Here is a 25,427-nt window from a genome sequence, read left to right as displayed (position 1 = left end):
CAGTAAGTCAGCGTTTGGGCCCCAGCCGATGGGAAGGATTGAGGCATTCTGCCCCGACTTCCACATACAATGCATTCTGGAGACACGTATGAAAGCAGAACATGCAGAAGCTGGCGGGCACGTGGGGGTGTTTCTGCTCCACCTTGCTGTCCAGCCAAGCTGCCTGTCGACAGCAACACCTCGGAGGCCTCATCCCCCGACCATGTCTGTGTTCACCACTCACCCCATTGGCCTGTTTCAGGAACCAGGCAGCAGCCTTTGAAGGGGAGGGAGGCAAGGCAGAGCAAAGAAAATGAAAATGCCATTTTTATGTGTCCATTTATTAAACAAGAACTCCTTCATGACAATTTAATACAATATTTATTAGCGATTAGTGTTGAGAAAATTATTTCCCTCTACATACAAAAATACAGGTTCAAACACTATGAAAACAATCAGGACAAGTACCGTGAAAAATTGGTCCTTCAAAAGAAATAATGGGGGGAAACTGAGGGCAATGTGAAGTTCTGTCTGTTGTCAGGGACAAACCAACAGGAGCAAAGGCTTTGGGGCCCCAAACCACTCCAAATGGATAAACCAAAGAACTGGTCAGAGCCAGGTGGTACCCCACCCCAGACATGTGTGATGGCCTCAGAAGCCAGGGTGGGAGCTCTGACCCACCAACAGCATAAACCAGTTTGCCAAAAGGGCATTGCCTCAGAACACCCCACAGCTGTGTCTACACTGTTAAAGGAAACAGACTTTTAAGAAGCAAAGTGTAGTAGTTATTAAATTAACATTGCCCCCCTCCCGCAAGTACCACTGGGCCAAGTACCGAGTAATGGCATGGGAGTTATCACAGCCATCTGACATGACTTCCTTTGTTATAAAATGGCATATTCTGACCCTTCAAAGCAACCAAAAAAAAAAAAAAAGCTACAGTTTTATGTTTCAGTAAATCCATTCCTTCATTTTACAATGGGCTCAGCTGGTTTATTCAAGATTTTTCTTGACCAGACGTATGTAACTTAGTTCTGCAGGGGTGGGAAAGCAAAATGAACAGCTGGCCTGTTATGTGTCTTCATTTTGGCAAGCTCCTCACAGCAAGGGGCCTATTTTGTTCAGGCTGAAAACCAGAAAGGGCCACTGAGCCTACCCAGGGCATCCACAAACCAATTGTGAGATCGGAGTGGAAGGTGAGCTGGAGACCAGTGGAGGCCCCCCTAACCTGGAAGCCCATCTTGTGCAGGGAGAGGGAGACCTGCAGCCAAGCCGGAGGGACAGCTGGAGAGACACCAGCCAGAGAACACCCTCTGGTTCCCCAGCCCCAACGGGCTTTTCACCATTTTAGACTCAAAGAAGGGGAAGTTAGAGCACCGAGAATGTTCTGGTTTTTTTTTTTTTAATGGAACCACTTTCCTCTTACTGTTTGAGGTGACCAGTGGCTGTTCAAACTGAACAAGTGGTTAAAAAAATACCAAATGCAGTTATACTGATTAATAACTATTTCACAGAAATATAGTCTTACTCTCAGACCATTTAAATAAGCAGAAATAAGATGCTGGGGAGAAGCAACAGAGAAGAGACAGGAAAAGCCAGGGGTATAGGCTTTTTTCTTTCTTTTTCTTTTTTAAAATATATAACGAAGTTTAAAGGGAAAGTGACCAAACCTCACAACCAGCATTGCTGAAAGCAATATTAAAAGGACAGAATCTAAAATCATGCTACAAAAATAGTGTTATCTGGTTTAACTAAATGTACATCTTTTTTTCAATTCCATGATTGACAAGAGTGTTTATGTGACTGACACATGGAAGGCACCAAAGGTGAAGTGATTATTATCTGTCTTAAAATATACAAAGATGTAATTACCTACTTTGGGGAAAAAAAATTCATACCTGTAATAAATAGTTAAGTGTTTCCACCATATGTTCCTGAACCCCTAAAAATTTCAACATATACAAACAGTTTTGACCCCTAGCGTTCTCTTAGAGGGAATCACATCAGAATCAAGTTATGAAAAGCACTGGTTTTACCCACATATGTCAGTTGCATCAGGAGGCAGGATGTGAAAACTCATTTTTAAATGGGTTACGGAGTTGGAAGGAGATGGTGCCTCAGGGGCCTGGGCCATTCCGAGGGAGCCAGCCAGGCATCCTGGGACCAGTCAGGTCTTCCTCCAAGCCGTGAATATCTATCTGCCTTCCTCACTTTCACAAAGAGGAGAACAGTCTTGAAACTTGCAAAAATTGATTCTGGAAAAGGCAGGAAAGCAAAGTGGCCCACAAAGGGAAGCAGCCAGACCCAGCCCTGCCTGTGTGGGTACCACGACCCTGTCTGTCCTCATTTCCTGATTGTCCCTGCAGGTGGCTTTCCTAATAAAAGGGGGTGCTTCTTATTGGGTTTCAGCAGTGCCTCCAAAGAGGACTCAGCTCTGACAGTCTCAGGCTATCACTGAATCCCATACAAACTACTGTCAAATCAACTGTGTCATGCCTTCTCTCCTCTGAAGTGCAAGTACAAAAAGAAACTGGACCGCTCCCTAATCCTACCAACAAAGCTGGTTAAGGTCATTTGAGACAAGTTCCTATTCAAAATTAGAACCACAACAGTTCTGATATAGCTCACTACAGTCCAGGCTATTAACCCCTGAATGAAGGCTCTCTGCCTTGGTGTAGAACGCATCCCAAAGAAAACATGCCACTCTACGGCGTCTAGATCACAATTCACCAGAATTTAAGTCTTGGTGTAAAAACTGTAGACAACAAACTAAGCCTGTAAAAAAGACAGATGATTCAAAGAACCATAAACTAAACTTTATTCTAGGCAAGCTGCCACTGATTCAGACTCAACTGGCTTATGGGTAATTTTTTTCTTTAATGTTTGCAGAATAATTAAAAATTAGAAAGGAAAAAAAAAAGTTCCCAAGGTTGAGAAATTATATCCAAATAGAATAAGAAGATAATCAGGACCAAAAGAAGGGAAAATATAGCAGGACCCACTCTTGTTTCAAGCCTAAAGGTCCTTCATGCCATTTACTGGTGTGAAGAAAAGTCAAACAAAACATTCAGTTTTGAAAAGAAAATTCTTCTAGATCTAACAGATGTTGAGGGTATTTTCTTTCAGAGACAGTTTCTAAATAAAAGAAATGTAAAGGGTCAAATATTTCAAATTACTTTCTCAAGCAGACAGTTCTTACAATTTCAGTGCTATCTGCTGAGAAGAGAATACAAGACTTTATAAAGAGCCAGAAACGTTTACAAAGCTCCAGGTGGGTGGTGTTAGGTCTACGTCCTCTCTAGGGTGGCACCCAGACCAGCATCTGAGTCACCTGTCCAGACCTGTGGGTTCTCAAACTCACGCCAGGAGCCTGCCCGGAGCGCCAAGGCACACTGGTCCCCACATTCACCTCCTGCTCTCAAGCGTATTCCAGAACACAAGACCTCACTTTTCCAAAGAGGATAGGAAGGTAGTTAACCAAGTACATTTTTTTTTCAAGACAGCCCAGGTGGGTCACCATGTCCAGTGCTCTCAATGAGCCTACAGACAGAGTCTGGGCCTCCTCTCACCTCCCAGACCTGCCCCTGCTCCCACCGCACCGGCTGTTGCTTAGCTGGACCTGGGAGTGGGTGCTGATGAAATAATAAAGACCTGGGAAAGAGAGAGCCCCTGGGTTCTACAAACTTCACTAAGAAAGTATTTGGAGGCCTCACAAGCTAATGGCAGTCCCTGGAGCAGGAGCAACTTTTAATTTTGCTTGAGAGAATCAATTGGCAGCAGCCCTCGGCCTAGAAAGTGTTTTCACCTTTTGCCAGCTGATTAATATCATTATTTCCCTGTAAAGAAGATACGGAGAAAATGACAATCAGGCAACGGCATGCAGACTTCGTGGTTGCTTTGTTTGGAATACGGATGGCACAATGGGAACCTAAATCACCAGTGCCTTCCAGAATCACTGAATTGGCCACATGTTGTCTCCACAATGCCCATCTGCTAGGACAGGTTCTAAGAACAACTCACAGAAAATCCCGCAGAGCCAGAGATTAGGAGCTTGGTCCACCTAAACACACAGAGAGGCGAGGGGTTTCCACCCAAATAGCACATGCGAGTCTGTAAGAAGGGGTGAGCTTGGGACACATATACATGACATACGGGGGGAGGGGCTACACAAGGGTCAATCACTGCAAGCAAGAATTCACATTCATGTGCAGACAGAAGAGTTAGTGCTTCATCTCCTCAGAGACCGCCTGTGGCTTAACCCAAGGCTGAATCATAAGAAAGTTTAAAGACAGACAGATGAAACTGCAAACTTTAAAAAAGTAGGAATGTTTTCAACTGAGTCACAAAGCTCTCTCCAGAAGCATCTGACACAGGGTGGAGGTCTGATATACTGCATGCCTGCCTACAGGCACAAGCCTTTAGCCAAGGGGCGGTCATTGTGCCCAAAGGGCTGCCAATGGCATCCACCTCCCAAAGCCAAGCCCTCAGAGCCAGGCCAGGTCCTCCTTGGCTTCCCTGCGGGCAGGCAGGGCTCTGTCCATGTTGGCACTTTGGGTCAAGTTGCCGAGGAAGACACGGACATTGGGACTGGGCTGGTTACTGCAGTCTTACCTTTCTGTGGACAAAGGTAATCTCTCTTGGATGACTGTTGTAGCACAGAGTGAAAATCTATTTTCTTTACTTTAAATCAAACTTCTATTATGAGATTTTAATCTGTAACTGCCTTTGTCCATCCCTGGCTTTATGCAGAGCCAACAAGCGTCTTTAGGCTCCCGGGGCTGTATAAAAGGGAAAAGGTATGTCACTCCATGCCTTTGGCAGTGTGAAGAAAGGATAATGGAGAGTCAGAGGGAAAGAAAAATACCGCATCAACCAAATCAGTGCCAAGATAAACATTCTCTGAAGATGTCAGTGTTTGCATCCATCTAAAACCACCAGAGGTTCTACCAAATGCTTGAGGGTTTCAACCATTCAGTCTCCAAGAGCAAATTCAAGCGTAGACAAGTCTGGCATAAACTATGAAAGCCAGTATCATCCCACCAGAAAACTGAGAAACACTAAGATTGCCTCAGCCTTAAAAATGCCCCAAACCAAACTGACATTGGTCCGTATTGGAACTATTAAATGCAAAAATAAGCTTCCTTCAATACAAAAAAAAAAGTCCTTTTAAGCCCCCCAAATCTAGATTGTCTTGTTTGTACACAGAGACCACGTAAGAAAAATGCAGGTGTCTTTCCATCACACTAGACAACTATATTTCCTTCCTAATGTCTCGCTACACTGCCATTCGTAACAGGACAGACTCTACATCACACCAGTTAGCGTTTAACTGGCCACTTCCGGTTGTCGTGGGAGCTAATTAAATATAAAAATATATTTACAAAAACCATGGGAAAGCCTCATGGCACAAAGGATATTAAATAGTTACAGGGACATAAATAATTCTAAAGATTCTAACACTAAGATGCAAATTAATTCCTAAGTGGCTTGTGGCACAGGTGTCACCACTTTTTAATCATCTGTCAGCATTTACAACTTCGGTGGACTTCAGAACCATTCCTTGCAGCTGACAACACACCCTCAGGAGGCCAATAGGCTCCTTTCCACCTGATGAGAAACTGGTTTTATTGAAGTGACTTGGGAAAGCCTGGGCATCAATCCTGCCTGAATGGTATTCCTTTTTTCCATCTCACTTCAAAGGCGGCTTTTTATTGAAGCCAAGTAACATGATTCCCAGCAGGAGATTTCTGATAAAGTTCAGGGTGGTCCTTCCAAAGTGGGCCCCATTTAATGCAAGGCTGAGTCTTTGTGACCCTGTTTTTCAATGGAACTCCCAGAGGGAGATAAGCCCCATTTCGACTAAGCATAAGCACTCAACAAATGCAAAATAAATATATAAAATGAACAGATAAAATCCAGATGTCATGATCTCCTCAAAAATCACTACATATAATAGGTTCAGAGTTTGTGAAGCATGGCTTGTACTGCCTCACAACCGACATGGGGAGAGGGCTCCATCAGACCTGCAGTGACCAGGCCTGGCTGTCCTCTGGGGGAACAGAGGGGAGGGGAGTTGCCACCAGACTAGCTGGGTCTGCACTGGCAGCCCCCAGCCCCTAAGGAGACAAGGGGTTTGAACAGGCGACCCGGGTCACTGCCCCAGAAAGGAATGGCAGCAGAACTCAGACTGTATCAGATATTCGGTTCCAGGAGACAACCCCTAACCCCAACCCTTCAGAGACAGCACAGTACTATTTCCTGTGTAGTCCCCAGCCTTGCAGTGCTACCCAATCAATTCACCCAGGCCCAGAAATCAGACGCTGCTCTGCTAGGGAGGATGCAATGCCGCGTGTGCACAGGTGGACATGTTCTCACCTGTGCTCTGCACCCCACACCCGGACACAGATGCTCGCTCTCTCGTTACACAGCACACTGCTGATGCTGCGACCGTTCACTAGGACGAGATCCTGGGGACTCTCCCCGTTAATGCAAAACCTTCCCACAAGCAGTAAATCTTTTTTCCTTGGTGAGGGTAAAACACAAAGTTTTAGCACTAGAGTGAGCTTTGTAAACATTAAAAACAGTTCAAAGAGTGAAAACCTGGTAAGTTAAAATGACTTTTCCATAAAAGATACAATTAGTCTCTAACAGGGGGATAAAAACTACAGCATCACAGGGGCTCATTTAACTCAATCACCACAATAATCCTCACTTTATCAAGAATCAGTTGAAAACCTTACATAATTAGAATTTTCCCCAACAGTTTCCGAAATGGCCGTTCGTGTGTATGACCCTGAGGCACAGATGCTACAACTCTTTGTGCCTCTGAAACTTCAGTGAGAGGGTACATCGTGGTGCAGATTCAAGTATTTTCAAATCCTAGACAGATCTATTCAGGACCACTCCAGAACTCTTCTCAGGAATTTGAAAATCAGCACATACCCCTAAAATAGAGGTGTGTCCCCACCTGTGGTCCATGATGCCAGCAAATAGGCAGGAGTTCAGGCTGGTGGAATGGACTGTGGCTTTTACCCAAGAAGGTAAAATGACAGAAAATCTGCAGCCCAGCCTCAACGTATTCAGGGTAGGTAGGGAACTGGAAAACAAGGTGGTCTCCACATTCCTGGAGGAGAATCTGGGATTCAGGGAGGTGATTCATTTGAGGAAGAATCAAGGGATTCCCAGCAGGGTAGGAAATAGTAACCCACCCTCGCAGGTCAGCAGTGCCATGGAGCCATCCTAAGGGGACATCAGCTTTTCCCATCCCCATAAAGCCCAGACCCAGCAAAGCTCAACCAGCACACCCATTGCCAAGACCCTTAGTGTCACACATGGCTTTCCAGGCTTGTGCTGGCGTCTCGAAGCCCCAGGCTTGGAAGACAAGGGGGAAGGGGGACCTCGGCAGCAACACTAAAGCTGGCCTGGGGCCCACTATGGGGGCTGCCCAGGAATTGCTCCTGACCCACTGTTCCAACCCTGTACCTTCATTCCTTGATTTTTTTCCCTCCTAGCAGCCCCCCTTTAATCCAAAGTCCTGACTTGTCACAAATATATATATGACATGGTGGCTCAGAGTCAGATGTGAAGCCTGTGCTCAGGGACAGTGAAGACCTAAAGTGGACACAGCAGCCAGTGATGCCAGCAGCTCCCACAGCCACCAAACTGGAGGATCCTGTGGCCCCCTCCTGCCCACCTCTGGCTGAACAGCTGGGTATGTGGGCCTCTCCTGCCCACACCTCCCAGCAGGGCCATTTGGAAAACCCTTTCCCAAAATGAACTTTTACCAAAGAGGACAAAATTCAACTTAATCACATGAAAATCTGACGTGATGAGGGAAAAAAAACTTGATTGAAAGGACGGGCATGAGGATAGAGGGAGGAGGACTTTGGCGCGTCCTCACGTGTCCAGGCGCTGGATCTCTGGGCGAGTGTCCACATCTCTGGACTCTGTGCGGGCGCGGATGTAGTCATTGGCGCTCTGCTGGCGGAGGCTGACTCTCCACTTCTGCACCGCCAGGAACGTGTTCACCGCGTACACCGCGGTTGCCAAGAAGCCAAATATCTACAAGAAACAGGCCCAGTTAGTCCTCAGGCACGTCAGCCCTCAGCTGGGTCACAACAGCTTACAGAGACCCCAGCTGTGGCCGCCTCTTCCAGCTGTAACCCCCACGCCCAGCCCCGCTCAGTGTTCAGCTGTCAGACCGTGGCCAAGTCTGTGGTCACCTGACCCACATAAAAGTAGCCTAAGGTCCCTTTCGAAGCATTTTGGATCCATAAAGGAAAAAAAAAATCACAAAAGGGCTTCTTTTACAGAACCTTCATAACACTGCCCCAGGGAGAAAACACAATGTAGACAAAATACCATGTAGATGAAAACTCAGGGTTTCTTTCACGTGTGAGCCCCACATCAAGCCATAAGGCCTAACATTCCAAATCCCAGCCCCGGAGCCACCGTCTGCTATCCAGCTGCCTCTCACCTGGGCAGCTCTGGGTGGCAGCAGTGGAGTTTTAATAATTTAATAATGATCCATGAGTCTCCTGAGTGACACCTGGGAGAGCAGCTAGTTTAGTATTTTTATAAACCTGTTAACCACCTCCCTTCCATTACAAAAGTGCTATATATTCTTTGTAAATACAGAACAACATGAAATGAAGAGCAGAGAGCGAAAGTCTTACATTATCTGGTTCCCACCCACCACGGCATTCCACTGACTGCTGCCTGGTGTCAAGACTGCGTCTTCCTCATTAACAGCCACACTGGCAGGGAAGGCCCTTAAAAGCAGCACCACTAACAGACATCCAGGGCTCTGCTGGAAAGAGACTAACGCAGAGGTTCTCAAACCTGAGTGTGCATCTGAAGACTTGTGAAAACACATTTCTGATTCAGCAGCTCTGAGGGAGCCTGAGAAAGGCATTCAAACAAGTTTCCAGATAATGCTCAGGCTGACGTTTCGGGGATCACACTTTGAAAATCACAGCACTGGGAACTGGGACCTCCGTTGGCCCAATGACAACATCGTTGGGCACATGCCAGAGGACAGTCAAGCAAGTCACAAAAAGTGGACAAATCAGCCCTGCTTTAACCTTTTGAGTTCACTCACCACGGCAGCAATTTCTGCTCCGGTTTTGTGGTTTAAAGCAGCCAGTACAATTGAAGCAATAAAGAAAAAGAAAGCGCTGAGTCCAGTGTTGACCAAATCCTAAAGAAAAAGATAAAACAAAATCACTTGAAAAGAATTATTTCATGCTTTGCCCTAAAGGTAACTGAAGAACTTTCTAAATAAAAAGCACAATACCCAGCCTCTCTGATGGCTCCATACTTTAGTCTTGATGGCCCAGGGACAGGTATTGGTCACAGAAAGGAAGGCAAAGATTATAACAGTTAAGGATCCTATTTGATAAACCAACACAGCAAAATCCACATTTTAACCAACCATGTCATGCCACCATTTCTTAATGACCTATTACAGAAACCAAACTGCTAACCCACAAAGACATGCACACTAATTACCACTTAGAGTTCTATTGTCATCTTTTCAAAACACATTCAGATCATCTTGGCATGAATAAAAATGGACTGGAACTGGCAAAATCCCCTCATTCATTCGTGGCACGTCAAGCGCACTATTTTCAGACCTAGAGAACACACTTAGCCAGGCCTCATCCTCTTTTTTGTGCAGGGTCTTTCAAGTCTCCATGTTGCTAAAGCCTTGGGAATTTCCCCTAAGCTTCTTACAAAGCAAATCAGGTTACAAATTCAATGCTTCAGAGATTTAACTCCTGTCTTACTTGTCGAGAGGAAAATAGCATAATGATTAAGAGTCACAGTCAGATGAGGGTCTTAATCAACCATGACCTTGGACAAGCCACTTTGCTTCCCTGTGTCTTATGTGGACATAGTACCCTCTCCTACAGGAGCTATTTTAAGGATTAGGTGAAACTACGCACATGAAGAGCCGAGCATGGTGCCTGGCCCACGTTTAGGGATCCCTGCACACTTACTGTTACTTCTGATATTACTACTCTGGCATTACGCTCCGACAGCCCAGGCTATACCAGACTGCCTCTATAATCTCTACAGGGGAAGAAAATCCAGGCAGAATCGTAAACTGCCTAAGTGCCAGGCTGACTGTACCACTGACACCAGTGGGTCCTCCTGGCTGGCCTGGCTTCAAGGTCCATCTCCTCTTTAAAGATGCAAAAAGGCAACATTCACATCATGAAAGTACTGAGCCTGTGCCACAGGACCCCCACACTCCTGGCCAATGCTTCTGATTACAAACTCTGTTCAGAAATATCTGCCAGCAGGACAGTTTCCAGCAGTGACCAGCGTGAAGCCAGGGCAAAGTCTTCACAGATTCAAACAAGTGTTTAGTTACCCCCCCATTAAGGTGTAAGGTGCTATAGGGATAAAGAAAAATATAAAATGTAGTTTCCAAATCAAAGACTATTCAGAAACAGGGGAAATGTTTTATGTTACAGTGCTAAGGACAAACATCAAACAAAATAGTATGTAAATTAATGGTGACTATGTAAAAATATAAGTGTGGTAAAAGGCAAATAAGGATAAAAGGTTTTGAAGAGTTTATGTTATTTGTCGATATGAATTCCACATTTAGAAATTCATCTTAAATGGCAAACTAGCAAAAAAAGCTCTAAGCATAAGGATGTTCACCAGATTATTTAAAAAGCAAAAAACTGAAAGCAAACAAAATGCTTAAGAATAGGGGATTTGTTAAATAAAATGGTATTTCCATAATGGAACACTATGCAGTCATTAAAAATAATGATACAGTTGCATATTTAACATGGAAGATATTCAAGATAGTTTAAATGGAAAAGCATGACTTTAATGGTTCCATTTTTTCTCCACTCACATATCACAACATACATGCAGATGTGAAAGACAGTCTAGAGAAAACAGTCTAGAAGATTACACTCCCATATTACATGTGGTATCTCTGGATGGATTGTATCACATATGATTTCTTAACAGCTTTACTGAGACACAATTCACATCCCATGTAATACACCCAATTAAAGTATACAACTCAATCACCACAGTGTAATTTTAGAACATTTTTAGCACTCTGAAAAGAAACCTCACACTCATTAACAGTTAATTCTTCATCTTTCCCTCTAATCCTAGGCAATGACCAATCTGCTTTCTGTCTCTATGGATTTGTCTATTCTGGACACTTCATACAAATATAATCATTATGTGATCTTTCGTGACTGGCTTCTTCCACTTAGTGTAACAGTTCTAAAGTTCCTTCATGTTGTAGCATATATCAGTACCTCACTCCTTTTAGTTACTGAATAATATTCCGTTGTATAGGTAAACCACATTTTATCTTTTAATCAGTTTCTGGACATTTTGGTTGTTTCCACTTTTTGGGTATTGTGAATAATGCTACTATGAACTTACAAGCTTTCATGTAAACATATGTTTTCACTTCTCTTGGGTCATCACATGATTTTACTTCTTTTTCTCCTTTATTATCTGAATCTTCCTATCTTCCTGAGTTTTCCTATAACAATTATTACTTGCACAGTTTAAAAGGCTTAAAATTGAAACACTGCAAAAGTTAGTCAGCATCAACTGCTTGAGTTCCTTGGCCATGAAACCACATCTTGCAGATTCCCCTTCACATTCAGGAGCACACATAGGCATGCCCTCAGATGTGAATTTTGAGGGTGTTTAGTCGATACTGGCTTAATTTTTTAAATGCTTTTCATGGGACATGTACTTACCAGCCACACGCTTCTTAGTTTGTCATAGTTGCCCCCACCCCTGCAGTCCCACACCCAGCCACTTTATGTTCCCTGTCTGGCCCCCAGAATAGCCAAGGCTGCAGCCCCTCCTGACGCCAGGAGATGAGGAGGAAGGGCACCCTCACACACACATGCTTTTGGGTCTCTCCAGTAACATGCCAATAAGCACAGGTGTGAGCCAAGTAACTCCAGTAGCAGATCAGCAGGATCTGGCCTGGGGGCGCTAACTCGAGGCCTACTGGCCACGTCTGGCTCACAGATAGGTCTGACTCGTACAGTCTTCAAAACAAATTTGAACAAGCCAATGTTTAAACACCAGAAGACTGCACATTAAAATATCTCTTAAAAAGAAAAAATAAACATCTTTTAGTTACTCTTGAAAAAATGTTCTGAAGTCCCACGAAGTAATAACGCAATAGGCTAGGACTGAGCAGGAGAACCACCTGAGCCCCAGCCCACCTTCTCATGTGCCCAGTTCCATCACATGCCCGGAGTCTATGACCCCATGACCCTGCTCCAGGCCCAGAGAATGGGCCGTCCAACAACGTGCCCCACCCTTCAGACTCTGCGACCTGCTAGCACCTTTCTACTCATCCTTCAAGGTCCAAATGGAACCTGGTGTTTTCTCTGAACTTCCCTGACTGATCTGCTCTAGGCCCACAGCCCCAAGGAATCCACCACCTCCTTGCCCACGTTCTCCCAGGCCTCCCTCACACAAAACTGGATCATGCTGAGCACACACGCCACGGGAGCGCAGCTGGCATCTACCCACCCAGGGCTTTCAGTTCCCAAAACCTGGCCCAAAGCAGGTGTTCAATACATGTTTGCGGAACTGACCACAGTTGAGGCATCTTTGAACAGGTTCCGGGCTGGGTTGCCACTGCGATCTCTCTGAAACCACTGGGCTCCATGGCTGGCTCAAGTCTCAGCTCCACACACAGATGAGAGAGGAAGTTTACAACCACTCGGTCCATACTGTGCACTCACTTGCGCTAAAATGGCCCCAGTATCAAAGGGGTGATACAGTACTGACTGTAGGCGCAGCTACCATTTACAGATGGCCCACTGTGCCAACCATATTTATGAAACTTCCCATGTCTCACTGAATCCTAACCTAATTATGATCCAAAATACCTGTAGTGTGGAACATGTTATTCCGTTTGTCTTTACAGATGAGGAAACTGAGTCCCAGAAAGGATGAGTGTGACGTAATGAAAAATATCTTTTTGTCCAGATTCCTTGGAATTTCCTGAGTGACAGGAGTATCTTTTATCATTCATAACGAACCCCTTTCAACTGTCCCTGAGTTTATGCTAATGAGGTGACTCTCTGGAACCTCTAGATAGTTTCAGGATGGGGACTGGTTATCAGAAAAACCAACCAGGTGATTAGAAGGTTGGAACTTTCAGTCCCAGTGTCCCAACCTCCAGGGAGGGGAGAAGGGCAGGAGATTGAGTTCAACCTCCAAATGGTTGATGATTTTAATCCATCATGCCTACTGAATGAAATCTCCATAAAATCCTGAATGACAGGGTTCAGGGAGCTTCCATGTGCCAGAAGGATGTTGCCCCCTAACTTTATGGAGACAGACTCCTCTGGACCCTCCTTCTCCATCTCTCCCATTTGACTGTTCCTGAATTGTATCCTTAATAACAAGCCGGAAATCATAAGTAAAGCACTTTTCTGAGTTCTGTAAGTTGTTCTAGAGAATTATTAAGCTCCCAAATTTGCAGTTGCAGGCAGAAGTGCAAGACACCTGGGACCCCATCTGTGGCTGGTGCCTGAGTGGGGGCAGTCTCATGGAACTGAGACCTTAACCTGTGGGGTCCACCCTGACTCTGAGTCAGTGTCAGAACTGAAGTTAATTGTTGGATATCCAGTTGGTCTTGGAGAACTGCTCAGTGCGGAAAAACTACATGAATTTGATGTCAATAAAAAAAAAAAAACACACACACACATATTTTGTGTCATAAGTGGTATCAGAAAACCCCACACAATGAGTCATGGCCAAGGCCTCAGGACTCTGCAAGTGGCCTTTCTGGGTGACTCCAGACTGTTCTCAACTCACCACAGAAGCCAGCCTGGGTTCTCTGATAGGGAGACACATGTAGGAGGAGCAGGGGCCACAAAAGCCACTAAGAAGAAACACCAAAGAGGAAGAAGAAAAACTAGGAGATTATGGAATCATCAGAGGCAAGAGGAGAGAGTACAGCAGGAAGGACTGAACACATTCCAGGGCAGATACTGCCAAAGCGGGGCAGGGGTGCTGGGAAATAACCAGAGGATCCAACAGCACAGAGGCCCTCAGTGATCGTGACCAGAGGACTTTCAAGGACATAAAGTGAGCAGAGTAGGTGGGGGAGGGGGAAGAGGCAGTTGCTGTATTGGAGAAAGACATGTGGGAGGCTTTCGGGATGCTGACACTATCCTATCTCTTGACCCAGTTGTTGGCTTACACAACCTTTTATTGTTCTTCACTAAATACATTTACTTTTAGGAATTTTTCTGATTATGCTGTACTTGACAATAAAAGCTGAGAAAAGAGAGATCAGGAAGCAGGGATGGAAAGAAGGCATGCACAGACCTCTCCCCTCTTCACAAAGTTTGGCTGAGCTCACAGGGCTTGATGCGCTCTGAGTGGGAGCCCCCGGTGGTCAGTGGTGGGAAGAGAGGGATGAAGTTGGGGACAAGGCCTGTGGTACCGCCGGAGGTAAATACAGGTGGAACACACAGCTGTGTGAGCTCCCAATATACAAAGAAAGACAAGTATCACAGAGTAAGTCCCATAGATTTATTTTTTTTAAAAAAAGCTGACATTGACACAATCTTTCTGATTGCATCAAATTATGCTGGTATAAAAATATATACTTTTCATTGTCCTCCTTATTTAACATTTTTCATGCATATGTGAGTCAACCTAGCTCCTAAAATGACCATTTTTCTAAAACTATACCAACCACACCCTATTTCACTCATCAGCTGGCTCTGTTGAAGTCAAGCGTACTCCCACCACCTTGGTAGAAAAGCAACCCCTGACACCAACCCCCTGGAGAGACTTGATGAGCTGTGTCCAGCCCTAAGAACTCACTTTTGCTCCCCTCCCAGAGAAGAGATGACCTGCGCTCCCATCAGTAAGTACCATCTCCTCAAGTTCACATAACTCACATACTCTTTTGCTGGATAAGCAGACAGCTTCATCTGCTCTAAAAGAATGGAAATTCCGCAAAGGACAGAAAGTGTTCTCAAGTGACCACATCAGCACCCGGCCATCTGCCCCAACCAATAACATCCTGGAGTACAGGAGGGATATTAACTTCCCAGTGAAAAAGATGCACTTCATTGTGACCCAAATAATGTGGTTGTCAGCCAGCAGAAAGGCTTTCATGATTAAAGTAGAAAAATCAGAATTTCAGAAAGCTCACTAAATAAGTATTTCTGGAGGTAAAGGCCAGTATGAATTAGTTAGAAATCTGAATTATGAAGTCTTTTTTGTTGTGGTGGTGGTAGTGGTGATCTGTGATCAGTGAAGTATAGCTGATTTAAAACATTAGTTTCAGACGTAAGGCACAGTGGTTCAGTATTTTTGCAGATTATACTCCATTACAAGTCATTACAAGATAATAGATATAATTCCCTGTGCTATAAAATATAGCAAAGTAGGAAGTCTTTTAACAGATTTATGGCTGTCAAATAAGTAGATAAGACAGAATCAAGGGAGTGAAGCCAAATCTGGTGGAAGTCTACAGGAGAATGATGTGGTTGACAGACAACATGGTAAAGTTAATATTTCTCATACTGGCAGGTTTGGTGCCTTTATACACATTGTCTCATTTTATTCTTAAAACAACCCTGTAAGAAAAATATTACTGTCTCCACTTTACCAACGTGAGGCTCTAAATGACTTGCCTAGGGTCACACACAGCTCTTAAGAGCCACCTTGGACATAAACGCAGACAGGTCCACCTGATGACTCAAAGCCCCTGGATCTTAACCTTCCCAACAGCTGCTTCTATGTCAAATAGGTCCTCCGGTATGGTTTCATTCACAGCAGCCCAGGCCCTCCCTCAACAACTATTTACTTAGGCCTTAGAAACACCAGGGATCTGGGTTACCAATGAACCTTGCCCCATGGCAGTGACCTTGCCCCCATGGAGCCTGAATTTTGGTTGGGGGAGGTTTGTGAGTCTCTCTTGCATTACCTGTTCACTACAGTATCAATTCAGATCACAATTCTATAAGCATTTTCTTATGGAGAACACAGGCTTCATCTTAAAGAGTTGAGACATTAAAACCTGTCACAAAAACTGTGACAAATGCCTCCAGTAGCTTGAGGTTTTAGAGCTTTCTTCTCAGTTTCTAATGCTGGGATAAAACCAGCTGAATTTGCAGCTGACAACTTTTCTAGTCCAGGTCTCCTTTGATTTTTCCTCCTAGAAGAGTCTCAACAACACAGACAGCATTCTGTCAGGAAGACCCTCTCCTCTTGACTCCCTCACGGGAACACAGGGGAGTGGCTCTGCCAGACAAGGTGCCTGCCCAGGCCTCCTGCACTCGAGCTCACTTCTAGTGCTGCACACACCCAGCCCCGGTCAACAAGAGAGGAGCTTGTGCAAGGGCAGGTGGTCTCAGCCCTGTCCCCACCCTCTGCCCCCTACAGGCACAGAAGAGGCGGTGATAGTGCTTGCCTTTGTCTCCAAGACTGATTCCCTTTGAACTACTGCTCCTGCTTGTTCCCAAAGAAATATCAAGAAAACCAAGTGCTACTTAGTTTCCTTTCTCATTTAGCACCGTAAGGACAAGTAAAAGGGGCCTGGGAGTGTCCAGCCCTGAGCTTCCCATGCCAGTCAGAGGGTGAGGTTGTCAAAGACCCAAGACAACGGAAAGAAGAGTACTCGTTTCCTCAAGGTTCTCTGATCAAATCACCAGACCCTCCAGGTCTTCCCAGCTGCTCTGAATTTAATAATATTTCTAGGTTTCACAAGTTAATGGCAGTTTCATTCATATTTTCAATTCTTCCTGTGTCAATACTTTTGTAAATGGCTTTTGGGTCTAGTGTGAAAAATATGCAAGTGTATTAATTCCATTTTCTCTTTCCCATATTCTGTAAATATCGACATCACCAATCTTCTCAGAGAATCCCAAAACTGAATAACTTTAAAGAGGTCAAAATAATTGTTATGACATTCCTGACATTAGTGAAGATTCAATTTATTTTGTAGTAGTTTTATTCAACCTAGTAAGGAAATTTAAAATTTCACAGTTGCATTACAATGGAATATTTAAGTATCAAAATGCACTGGAACCAAACACAACATGGAGCGATTCCAACTTTCCCTGGGAGCCATAGCATCCGATCTCTTCCCAGTCAGAGAGCGGTGACGTCTACTCACTGTCAGGTTCCAGTTGATCTGAGGGATCCTCATGTGAAGGTTGAGACTGAACAGAATCAGCAAGACTCCGGTCACCACAAACGCACTGCAGCTCACAAACTCAAAAAAGTAGAGGCCTTCACACGGGGAGCACTCCATGATGGTCTCTATGCAGATAAACGCAATCAGGGCCAAAATCTAGGAAGAAAATTGCAAACACACATGTACGTGTATGATGAGTACACATCCGTGGACACATGTGTCTGCCACATTTAAATAAAACTCCACCACCACCACCACATACAGCCACAGAGTTTTCCCCAGGGGATGGCAGTACCACGGTCAGGAACGTGACCAGAGTTGATTCTTATGTAAGAACAGGTATAGAGGCCTTACTGGAAGGATCAAATTCCTAATGTGAACAACCAAGCCCCACCATTGGCCGCTGACACCAGTCTGGGGCCACGCAGCTCCTTGTGAGGAAGCAGAAAGGAACATGCCCGAGATGTAGTTCTACCCCCGCCGCTAGTAAGTGGGCACTGCTTCCACACATTTCATTTATAGTCTCCACCACAATGATGTTGAACATTAAGGGAGAGGGGGCCTAATGGTGTCCATTTTACACCATCTGCAACTAACTCAGTGTTTTCAGCTGAGATCACACAGGCTGAGACCCCTGATGGCTTTAGAAGGATTCATTTAATCCCCCTTCCCCCATTTAGAAGTCCCACCTAAAAATGAGGCCCATCTACTTAATTTATGAGCTATGCTTTTTAAAAGTTTATCATTGGACTTGATCACAAAGAGATGGGCTGGTAGTTCATAAAGACATTTTAAATCCACCAACAACAGAATCAATTTCTTTCTAAAGTACCAAAGTAACAGTCTGGCAATATGCACCAAGAGATCAGAGATCATGAAGGCAAACAGGTATCAGTGGAAATCACCAGGTGAGCTTTTAAAGCAGGAGAAGGCCCAAGGGCTGAGTTAATGGCCCTGTGATCAAGGAAAGGCCAGTGGTCTCACACCTAAGACCACCCCAGTCTTGGGCTCCTGTACCTCACTTCTGTAACTGAGCACCTCGCCGCCGCCCACATGTCAAGCCTGTGCCAGGGCTTCCAGGTCGGCCCCCACCTCCAAGGTCAAGGAAGCAAAGGCAGGCAGGCAGCTCTGAGGTCCCAGATTTGTCTCCAGGGCCAGCCACATCAGCATCAGGGAACTTGTTAGAAATGCAGAATCTCTGCCCCTCCTCCTTGATCTACAAAGTCAGAATCTACTTTTCGGACAGGATCCGCAGATGACTGAAGTGTGGGAAGCACAGGAGGCACGGCCTGTTCCGGGGCCCTTCTCGGCCTACCGGAGCCCCACCTGTGCTTTTCAGTCCAGTGCTCAGCTCACCTCCTCCCCATACCCTCCCTGACTGTGCCTCTCCTGCCAGATGCCATTAGACTCCACCCTCTCCCAGGGAAGCCTGCTCATCCGTGGTTTCATTCCACCTTTTGTACTTGCCACTGAACCTCTGCTGCCTGAGCTTTTTGAGGACAGGGGCTTCTCCACTCCCAAAGCACCAGGCACACTAAGCTGCACAAAGCCAGCAAATCGGTGTTCAGGGAGCATCTATAAACCCACCCCCAACAATTCCTGACAGACTTGTCAGTCTCCACACGAAAAGAAGGGAGGCTCTGCTTTTTCCACAGTCGATACTTCCACGTGGTGACCATAAAAGACGCCTTTCCTAACAGTATGTGGTCCTTTTATACTTCTACTCAAAGTCAACACGTTAAAAATGTGGGTTTTAAGCACACACTTTGTGTTTCTCCTAATGGCTCTCCTTATAATTCTCTATAGAACCAGAGACTTTAATTCTCCATCTGAATTACATGCCTGACTTGCAATCAATTCACAAAGAAATAGTTCATATAAGGGAAACTCCTAAACTTTTTTTTTACCCCTGTAATTGGATCTAGTAATCTTGGGCAAGAAATAACACACTGTACTGATGAGTTACAAATGTTTCTGGTATGCTAACTTCAACCATATTTGTGTGGGAAGGTAACACCTACAGTCTTAAATATTAAAATAAAAATGGTCTCAAGAACATGTAAATGTAACAGACCATTCAATACAGCCATGAACAAAACAGAAGTCCCTGCTCTCTAGCTCATATGCTAGTGACGGAGAAGTTTTTAAAAATTAAATAATATAGCATGTTTGACAGTGATAAGCACAAAGGAGAAAAATCAAAGCAGTGAAGAAGAAAGAAATGTAACTAGGGCAAGGGTGTCTGAAATTTCAGGCAGAGTGTCCACGGGAGGCCTCTCTGAGAAGGTTCTAGATTTATTACAAAGTTTGTTACAGTTTATTATGATGGATGTTAAAGGATACAACTAAGAGCCAGATGAAGAGATACACAGGGCAAGGTCCAGAAGGGTATCAAACACAAGAATTTCTGTCCCCCTGGAGTCTGGAGCACCCCCTCCTCCCAGCACCTGGATGCACTTTGGTTCACCAACCTAGAAGATCAACTCTCGGGTTCAAGAGTTTTTATAGAGCTTAATCTGTAGCCTCCTCCCCTTTCCAGAGGTCAGTAAGTGGAGCTGAAAGTTCCACCCTCTAATCAGGTGTTTGTTTGTTCCCCTGACAACCAGCCCTCATCTTTGGTGCTTTCCAAAAGTCATCTCATTACCACACTCAGGTGTGGCTGCAATGGTTTGTTATGAGTATCAAAAGAAAAAACATCAAACACCTCTTATCACTTAGGAAATTCTAAGGGTTTTAGGAGCTCTGTGCCAGAAATGGAATGAAGACCAAATATATTTCCTCCTTATTATAAGTCACAGTATCACAAGTATTCCCATGTAGAGAGATACAGATACATAAACACATACACACAACTATACACATAGAATAATTTAATCAACCCCTACTGATAGGTATTTAGGTGGTTTCTAATAGTCTAATAAGCAGTACACTTTTTTAAAATTGAGGTACGGTTTGTGTAAAATATTATGTTTCAACTGTACCTCAGTGATTCACAATTTTTAAAGGTTATACCCCACTTATAATATATTGGGAAAAATTCACCACATTGTACAATACATCCTTGTAGCTTATATTATACCTAATAGTTTGCACCTCTTAACCCCTTAACCTTATATTGCTCCTCCCTGCTTCTTTCTCCCTACTGGTAACCACTAGTTTGTTCTCTACATCTGTGAGTCTGTTTTTTGTTGAATTTACTAGTTTATTTTTTTAGATTCCACATGTAAGTGATATACAATATCTGTCTCTGACTTATTTCAGTTAGCATAATATCCTCCAAGCCCATGCATGTTGTTACAAATGGCAAAATTTCATCCTTTTTATGGCTGAGTAATGTTCCATTGTATATATACACCACATCTTCTTTATCCAGTCATCCGCTGATGGACATTTAGGTCGCTTCCATATCTTGGCAACTATGAATAATGCTACTATGAACATTGAGGTGCATGTATCTTTCCAAATTAGTGTTTTAGCTTTAGTCAGATATATATCCAGAAGGGGAATTGCTGGGTCATATGGTAGTTCTATTTTTAGTTTTCTGAGAAACCTCCATACTGTTTTCCATAGTGGCTGCATCAACTTACATCTCCACCAACAGTGTACTAGGGTTCCCTTTTCTCCACATCCTCACCAACATTTGTTATTTGTGGTCTTTTTGATGATAGCCATTCTGACAGGTGTGAGGTGATAGCTCATGGTGGTTTCAATTTGCATTTCTCTGACGATGATGTTGTGCATTTTTTTCATGTGCCTGTTGGCCACCTGTTTGTGTTCTTTGGAAAAATATCTATTCAGGTCTTCTACTCATTTCTTAATTGGGTTGTTTGGGTTTTCTTTTTGTTTGGGTTTTTTTTAACACCTTTATTATGGTATGATTCCTGTACAATAAACTACACATATTTCTTTTTGGGTTTTCTTGATGTTAAGGTGTATGAGCTGTTTGTATTGTTGGATATTAAGCCCTTATCAGTCACATCATTTGCAAATATCTTCTCCCATTCAGTACATTGTCTTTTTGTTTTGCTGATGGCTTCCTTTGCTGTGCAAAAAGCTTTTAAATAAGTTTAATTAGGTCCCATTTGCTTATTTTTGCTTTTATTTCTTTTGCTTTTGGAGACAGATCCTAAAAAATATTGCTACAATTTATGTCAAAGAATGTTCCATCTACGTTTTCTTTCTCCTGATTTCATGGTTTCTCATCTTACATTTAGGTCTTTAATCCATTTTGAGTTTATTTCTGTATACGGTGTCAGACTGTTTTACTTTCATTCTTCTACATGCAGCTGTCCAATTTTCCCAGCATCACTTGCTGAAGAGACCATCTTTTCTCCATTGTATATTCTTGCTCCCTTTGTGGTAGATTAATTGACCACCAAGTTCTAGTAAGCAGTATATGTTTTTTGCCTGCCCTTTGGCACAGCAAATGTCAAATTTCCTCCAGCACAGTGAAATCTAACCATCATCGCTACAGTAAAACTTACCAATTGGCCAACAGGACGAAAATAGGGACTGAAAGTTATACTGGGAGACAACAACTTCAAAGCAACTGAAGAGTCACAAGTAATTCAACTTAAAACAATTTTGCAGTAGACAATATCACACGTAAAACTGTACAGAGATGTTCAAGAAGATGCAAATATGGAACAGCTGCTGTAGTTGCTAATTAGGACATCACAAGTGCGTCCTTGGAGGAAGCCCTTTCCATGCAGCACCTACCAACTGACCAGGAGTAAATATTTTTATAGTTGATAAATTGACATTAAAAGGTTGTCAGATTTCTATAACTGCAGCTAATTATGACTGGCAACATCAAAAAAGGAAGCAGGGGAGGGAGCGGTGGAGGGGAACGGCTGGCTGATTAAGTTACCATAAAACTTTTTAAGACTTCACAAAACTCCACGTTAGTGCTGGTGGGAGTGTAAACCATCAGGACCCTTCTGGAAGGCTGTGGGAGTAACAGCACAGCTCACAATACACCCTGTTCTCCTCCCTCCAGGCACGCTGTAGGATTAAAGATTTGTGCTTAGAGAGTTTCCCAAAGCAGATTTCTTCTCAAAATGATGAAACTTTTGTTCCAACTGCCCATCTATCACAATTCCTTTTGCCAGGTGGTGGTGCAATAACAATGGACATTTTGGGGATTTGGCTAATTGGAAGTTGAGTGAGAGAGACGCTGAATTTGAGTTTAGCTGTCACATCCATGTCCAGCTATTGTAGCCTTCCCACCGTAGGAACGGCTTCCGGATACACTCTGATCTGACATCAAGATGAAGAAACAGGCCCTAAAATTCACAGGATAAATGTGTCCCACAGTGTCAAAGTGTGTGGGCGGTGAAGGAGAAACGGGGTTTGAAGCATATGGAGCCAGAAGCTAGAATTCTTTAGGAGAATTCTTCAGATCATCAAATGCCTAAAACTATAAGCAGACAATTCTGTTTTCATCAAGTGCCTAAATGGAAGTTGTGCCCTATCAGGAACATATCCAATAATGCAGAGTATGCAACTATAAACACACTATACATTTCCTCCCTTTTGGGTGGGAATCAAATAAAACAGAATTTATCAGAATTCTGGGGTTTATAGAGCAGAAACCTATAAGAGCAAGTACATATGTGTGGGTGGTGTTATAATTTATGCATCCCAGTGTATCAGATCACATCATAGTGTATCTAACAAATCTCGAACTGAAAGTCTGACAGTCCCAAATAAAATGGCACACAAAGTTGCCTCCAATGCATTGAAACAGGCTGAAGAAACGAACGTTCCAGTGACAACCTCCTAACACATACTCATCAGTAAGTGGATGTATGTAGCATACTGATTGTATAATGACATCGCTCATGACAATGGAGTAGCAAGCTAACACTCAAACTGTTCTGATGTATCCCTAAATTTCAGATCGATTTTGTATACTTTTTCAGAATTAACTGATCATACTAAAATTCAAATACTATCTTAGTGGAGGCCAAAGCAAAAACAAAGAAAACACTTTTAAAAGTCATAATTTCTAAATACTCACTATTGTACCTAGTTTTATATTTTTTATTTTATATCTTTTTCTTTAAAATGGGCCTCTAAAATTATATGAATCTCAAGCTTCTCAAAAGCTGAATCTGCAGTGAAAAGTGAGTGGACAAGGTATCCGTGACTTCTGGCAGCAGCTTTGAGGAACCGTGGGCAACTTCACTAGGCTCCCTCCCCCGCCACAGCAGCCACCAATGTTCCTGGCAGGAGTGGCCTCTGAGTAAGGCTGATGGGTTTCCCATTGACCTGAGATGAGTGTGTAACCTGGGGGAGAAGGAAACTTCCCTTGTGTTAGGCCACTGAGATTTTAGGTTTGTTACTACAGCATAACCCAACTCACGCTGACTAGAAGGGGCACCTGGGCATCATGTTACATTTGCAAACACATCCTGGGTATTTAGAACAAAACTGCAAAATTTTACAGGATGAATGCCTTACCACCCTATTCACTCTTAAAGACACCAGATCCAAATGGTTTTACAGACCAATTCTTAACAGACTGTCAAGGGAAAGATGTTGAATATGTTATTTAAGCTCTTTTAAAGCAAAGAAAAGCATATAATATTTGGGATTTCAGGGACCATCTATGTGGTAGAACTGTGGATAGATCTTTTTTTTAACTCAGGCTTCTATTATTTTCCAAAACTTCAACAATGACTGTGTATGTTTTTATTTTTAAAATGAAGTATTTTATGTATAAACACTTTGGGGAGATATCGAGTTTTATTATGAGTTAAATGTTAGTGACCTCTAAGAATCAACCCTTATTTGTTTTGAAACCATTCACAAATACTTTTAAATGATATTAAAAACGTTAATAGAAAATGAGAGTCATTCTGCAAGTCCATGTCAGTCCCATTTCTTTTTCTGAAGAGGTCATCATCTCTAAAGCCTCTTTGATCACATACCAGCCTGTTTCTGGGCCACCACTGCACTGTCAGAGCAGGGAGTGGGCACAGAACAGCCTCATAGATGGCACATAAGAAAAAGGCCAGCCCTATTCTCACCAATGGGATGGCCAGGACCCCACTCCCCAACCCAGAAGGAAGAGTGTCCTGAATATCTAGGAAGGCATCTTAGAAGACTAGACAAAATCCTAATCTTCCAAGATCACCAAGGATGTAATGAAGTTCATTCAAAAAGACCTCTACAAGCAAAAATCATAGCATTTAAAAACAATTTCCAGAAGCCTTAAAAACCACCAGGTGCAAAAATGACTCTCCATGTCTATGACAGTGTGAATCTGTGGTGGCTCCTGTGTAGCCAGACAACCTCTTCAGTGACCCTGACTGTTCGGTGGCACCTGGGGGCTTGCTGTGCTTAGGTTTCCCTTCCAAGCCAGCCAACACACCCCATCATACACACAAAGACAGGTAACTAACCAGGTCCCAGGGGCTCAGTGCCCAGGGAGGTGTTGAGGTTTGGAAGGCAGAGGGTCACTGAGGGTGTGGGCAGCAACAGAGGCTTTAGAAGGCTTCCTAGAGAGCACTGGACTCAGTGATATTAGAGAAGCAGCAGGAGAGGGAAGTCTGTGTGCGGTAGTGCCTAGTGTTTAAACTGAGGTGGAGGGTACGGACAGAACCTGGTCCCTCACCCAAGTACCTCTGTTTTGGTGGTTCCTCAACTTTTCTGACCAAAGAACAGAATACCTGTTAATAGTCTCCTGAACCAATGCACCAGGAAGCACAGTTTGCAAATCATTAGTCTGGTTTATACATTGAGAAAATATTTCTGTTGCATTCTTTAAAAAAAAAAATTTTTTTTAAGTTTGAAAACTACTACTGGCAGTCTGACCCTTCCAGTAACAGAGAAGCAGCCCTGAATTCACACAGTGTGCTTGGCTGTGGCCCCACAGCCACCAGGCTCTGGGTTTTCTCATGCTAAGCCCCATGCCAGTTCCATCGTAACTACATCCCTCCAGATCTGGGACACATCAGTCTATTAACAGTTCTGAAACGCTTCACAGTAAAAAACCTGTTTACCTTTATTTGATACATGGATCATGTTACCTAAACACAGAAATTTAATTTTTTCCTCAGCACACCTATTAACACTACACAGCAGTGTTTATAGGAAAACAAGTTTGGGAAACACAAAAAGCACGTCTGGTCAGTATTCAATTTTGTCAGGTCATGCACAATTTAAGTGCACAGAGTAAAACACAGAAGCTCATTTACTCAGCAGAGTAGCAACTACTAAGGACCCTGTTAACTGGGTGATGTGTGTGCATATGTGT

At 43.6% G+C, this 25,427-nt stretch overlaps 1 protein-coding gene across 1 annotated transcript in view; it reads right to left on the bottom strand.

The window, feature by feature from the left end:
• Window positions 1-341: 341 nt before the first annotated feature.
• Window positions 342-25,427, bottom strand: part of CMTM4 (CKLF like MARVEL transmembrane domain containing 4) — a 70,077-nt gene continuing 44,991 nt past the window's right edge. The window contains exons 2-4 of the mRNA XM_031458316.2: window positions 17,144-17,320; window positions 9,080-9,178; window positions 342-8,040 (exon numbers count right to left, since the gene is read on the bottom strand). Of these exons, the coding sequence (XP_031314176.2) occupies window positions 7,876-8,040; window positions 9,080-9,178; window positions 17,144-17,320 (441 nt within the window). The 3' untranslated portion in view covers window positions 342-7,875. The remainder of the gene's footprint in view (window positions 8,041-9,079; window positions 9,179-17,143; window positions 17,321-25,427) is intronic.

This window comes from Camelus dromedarius, chromosome 9 (assembly GCF_036321535.1).
Source record: "Camelus dromedarius isolate mCamDro1 chromosome 9, mCamDro1.pat, whole genome shotgun sequence".
NCBI lineage: Eukaryota > Metazoa > Chordata > Mammalia > Artiodactyla > Camelidae > Camelus > Camelus dromedarius.
This window is presented reverse-complemented; position numbering and strand designations above follow the sequence as displayed.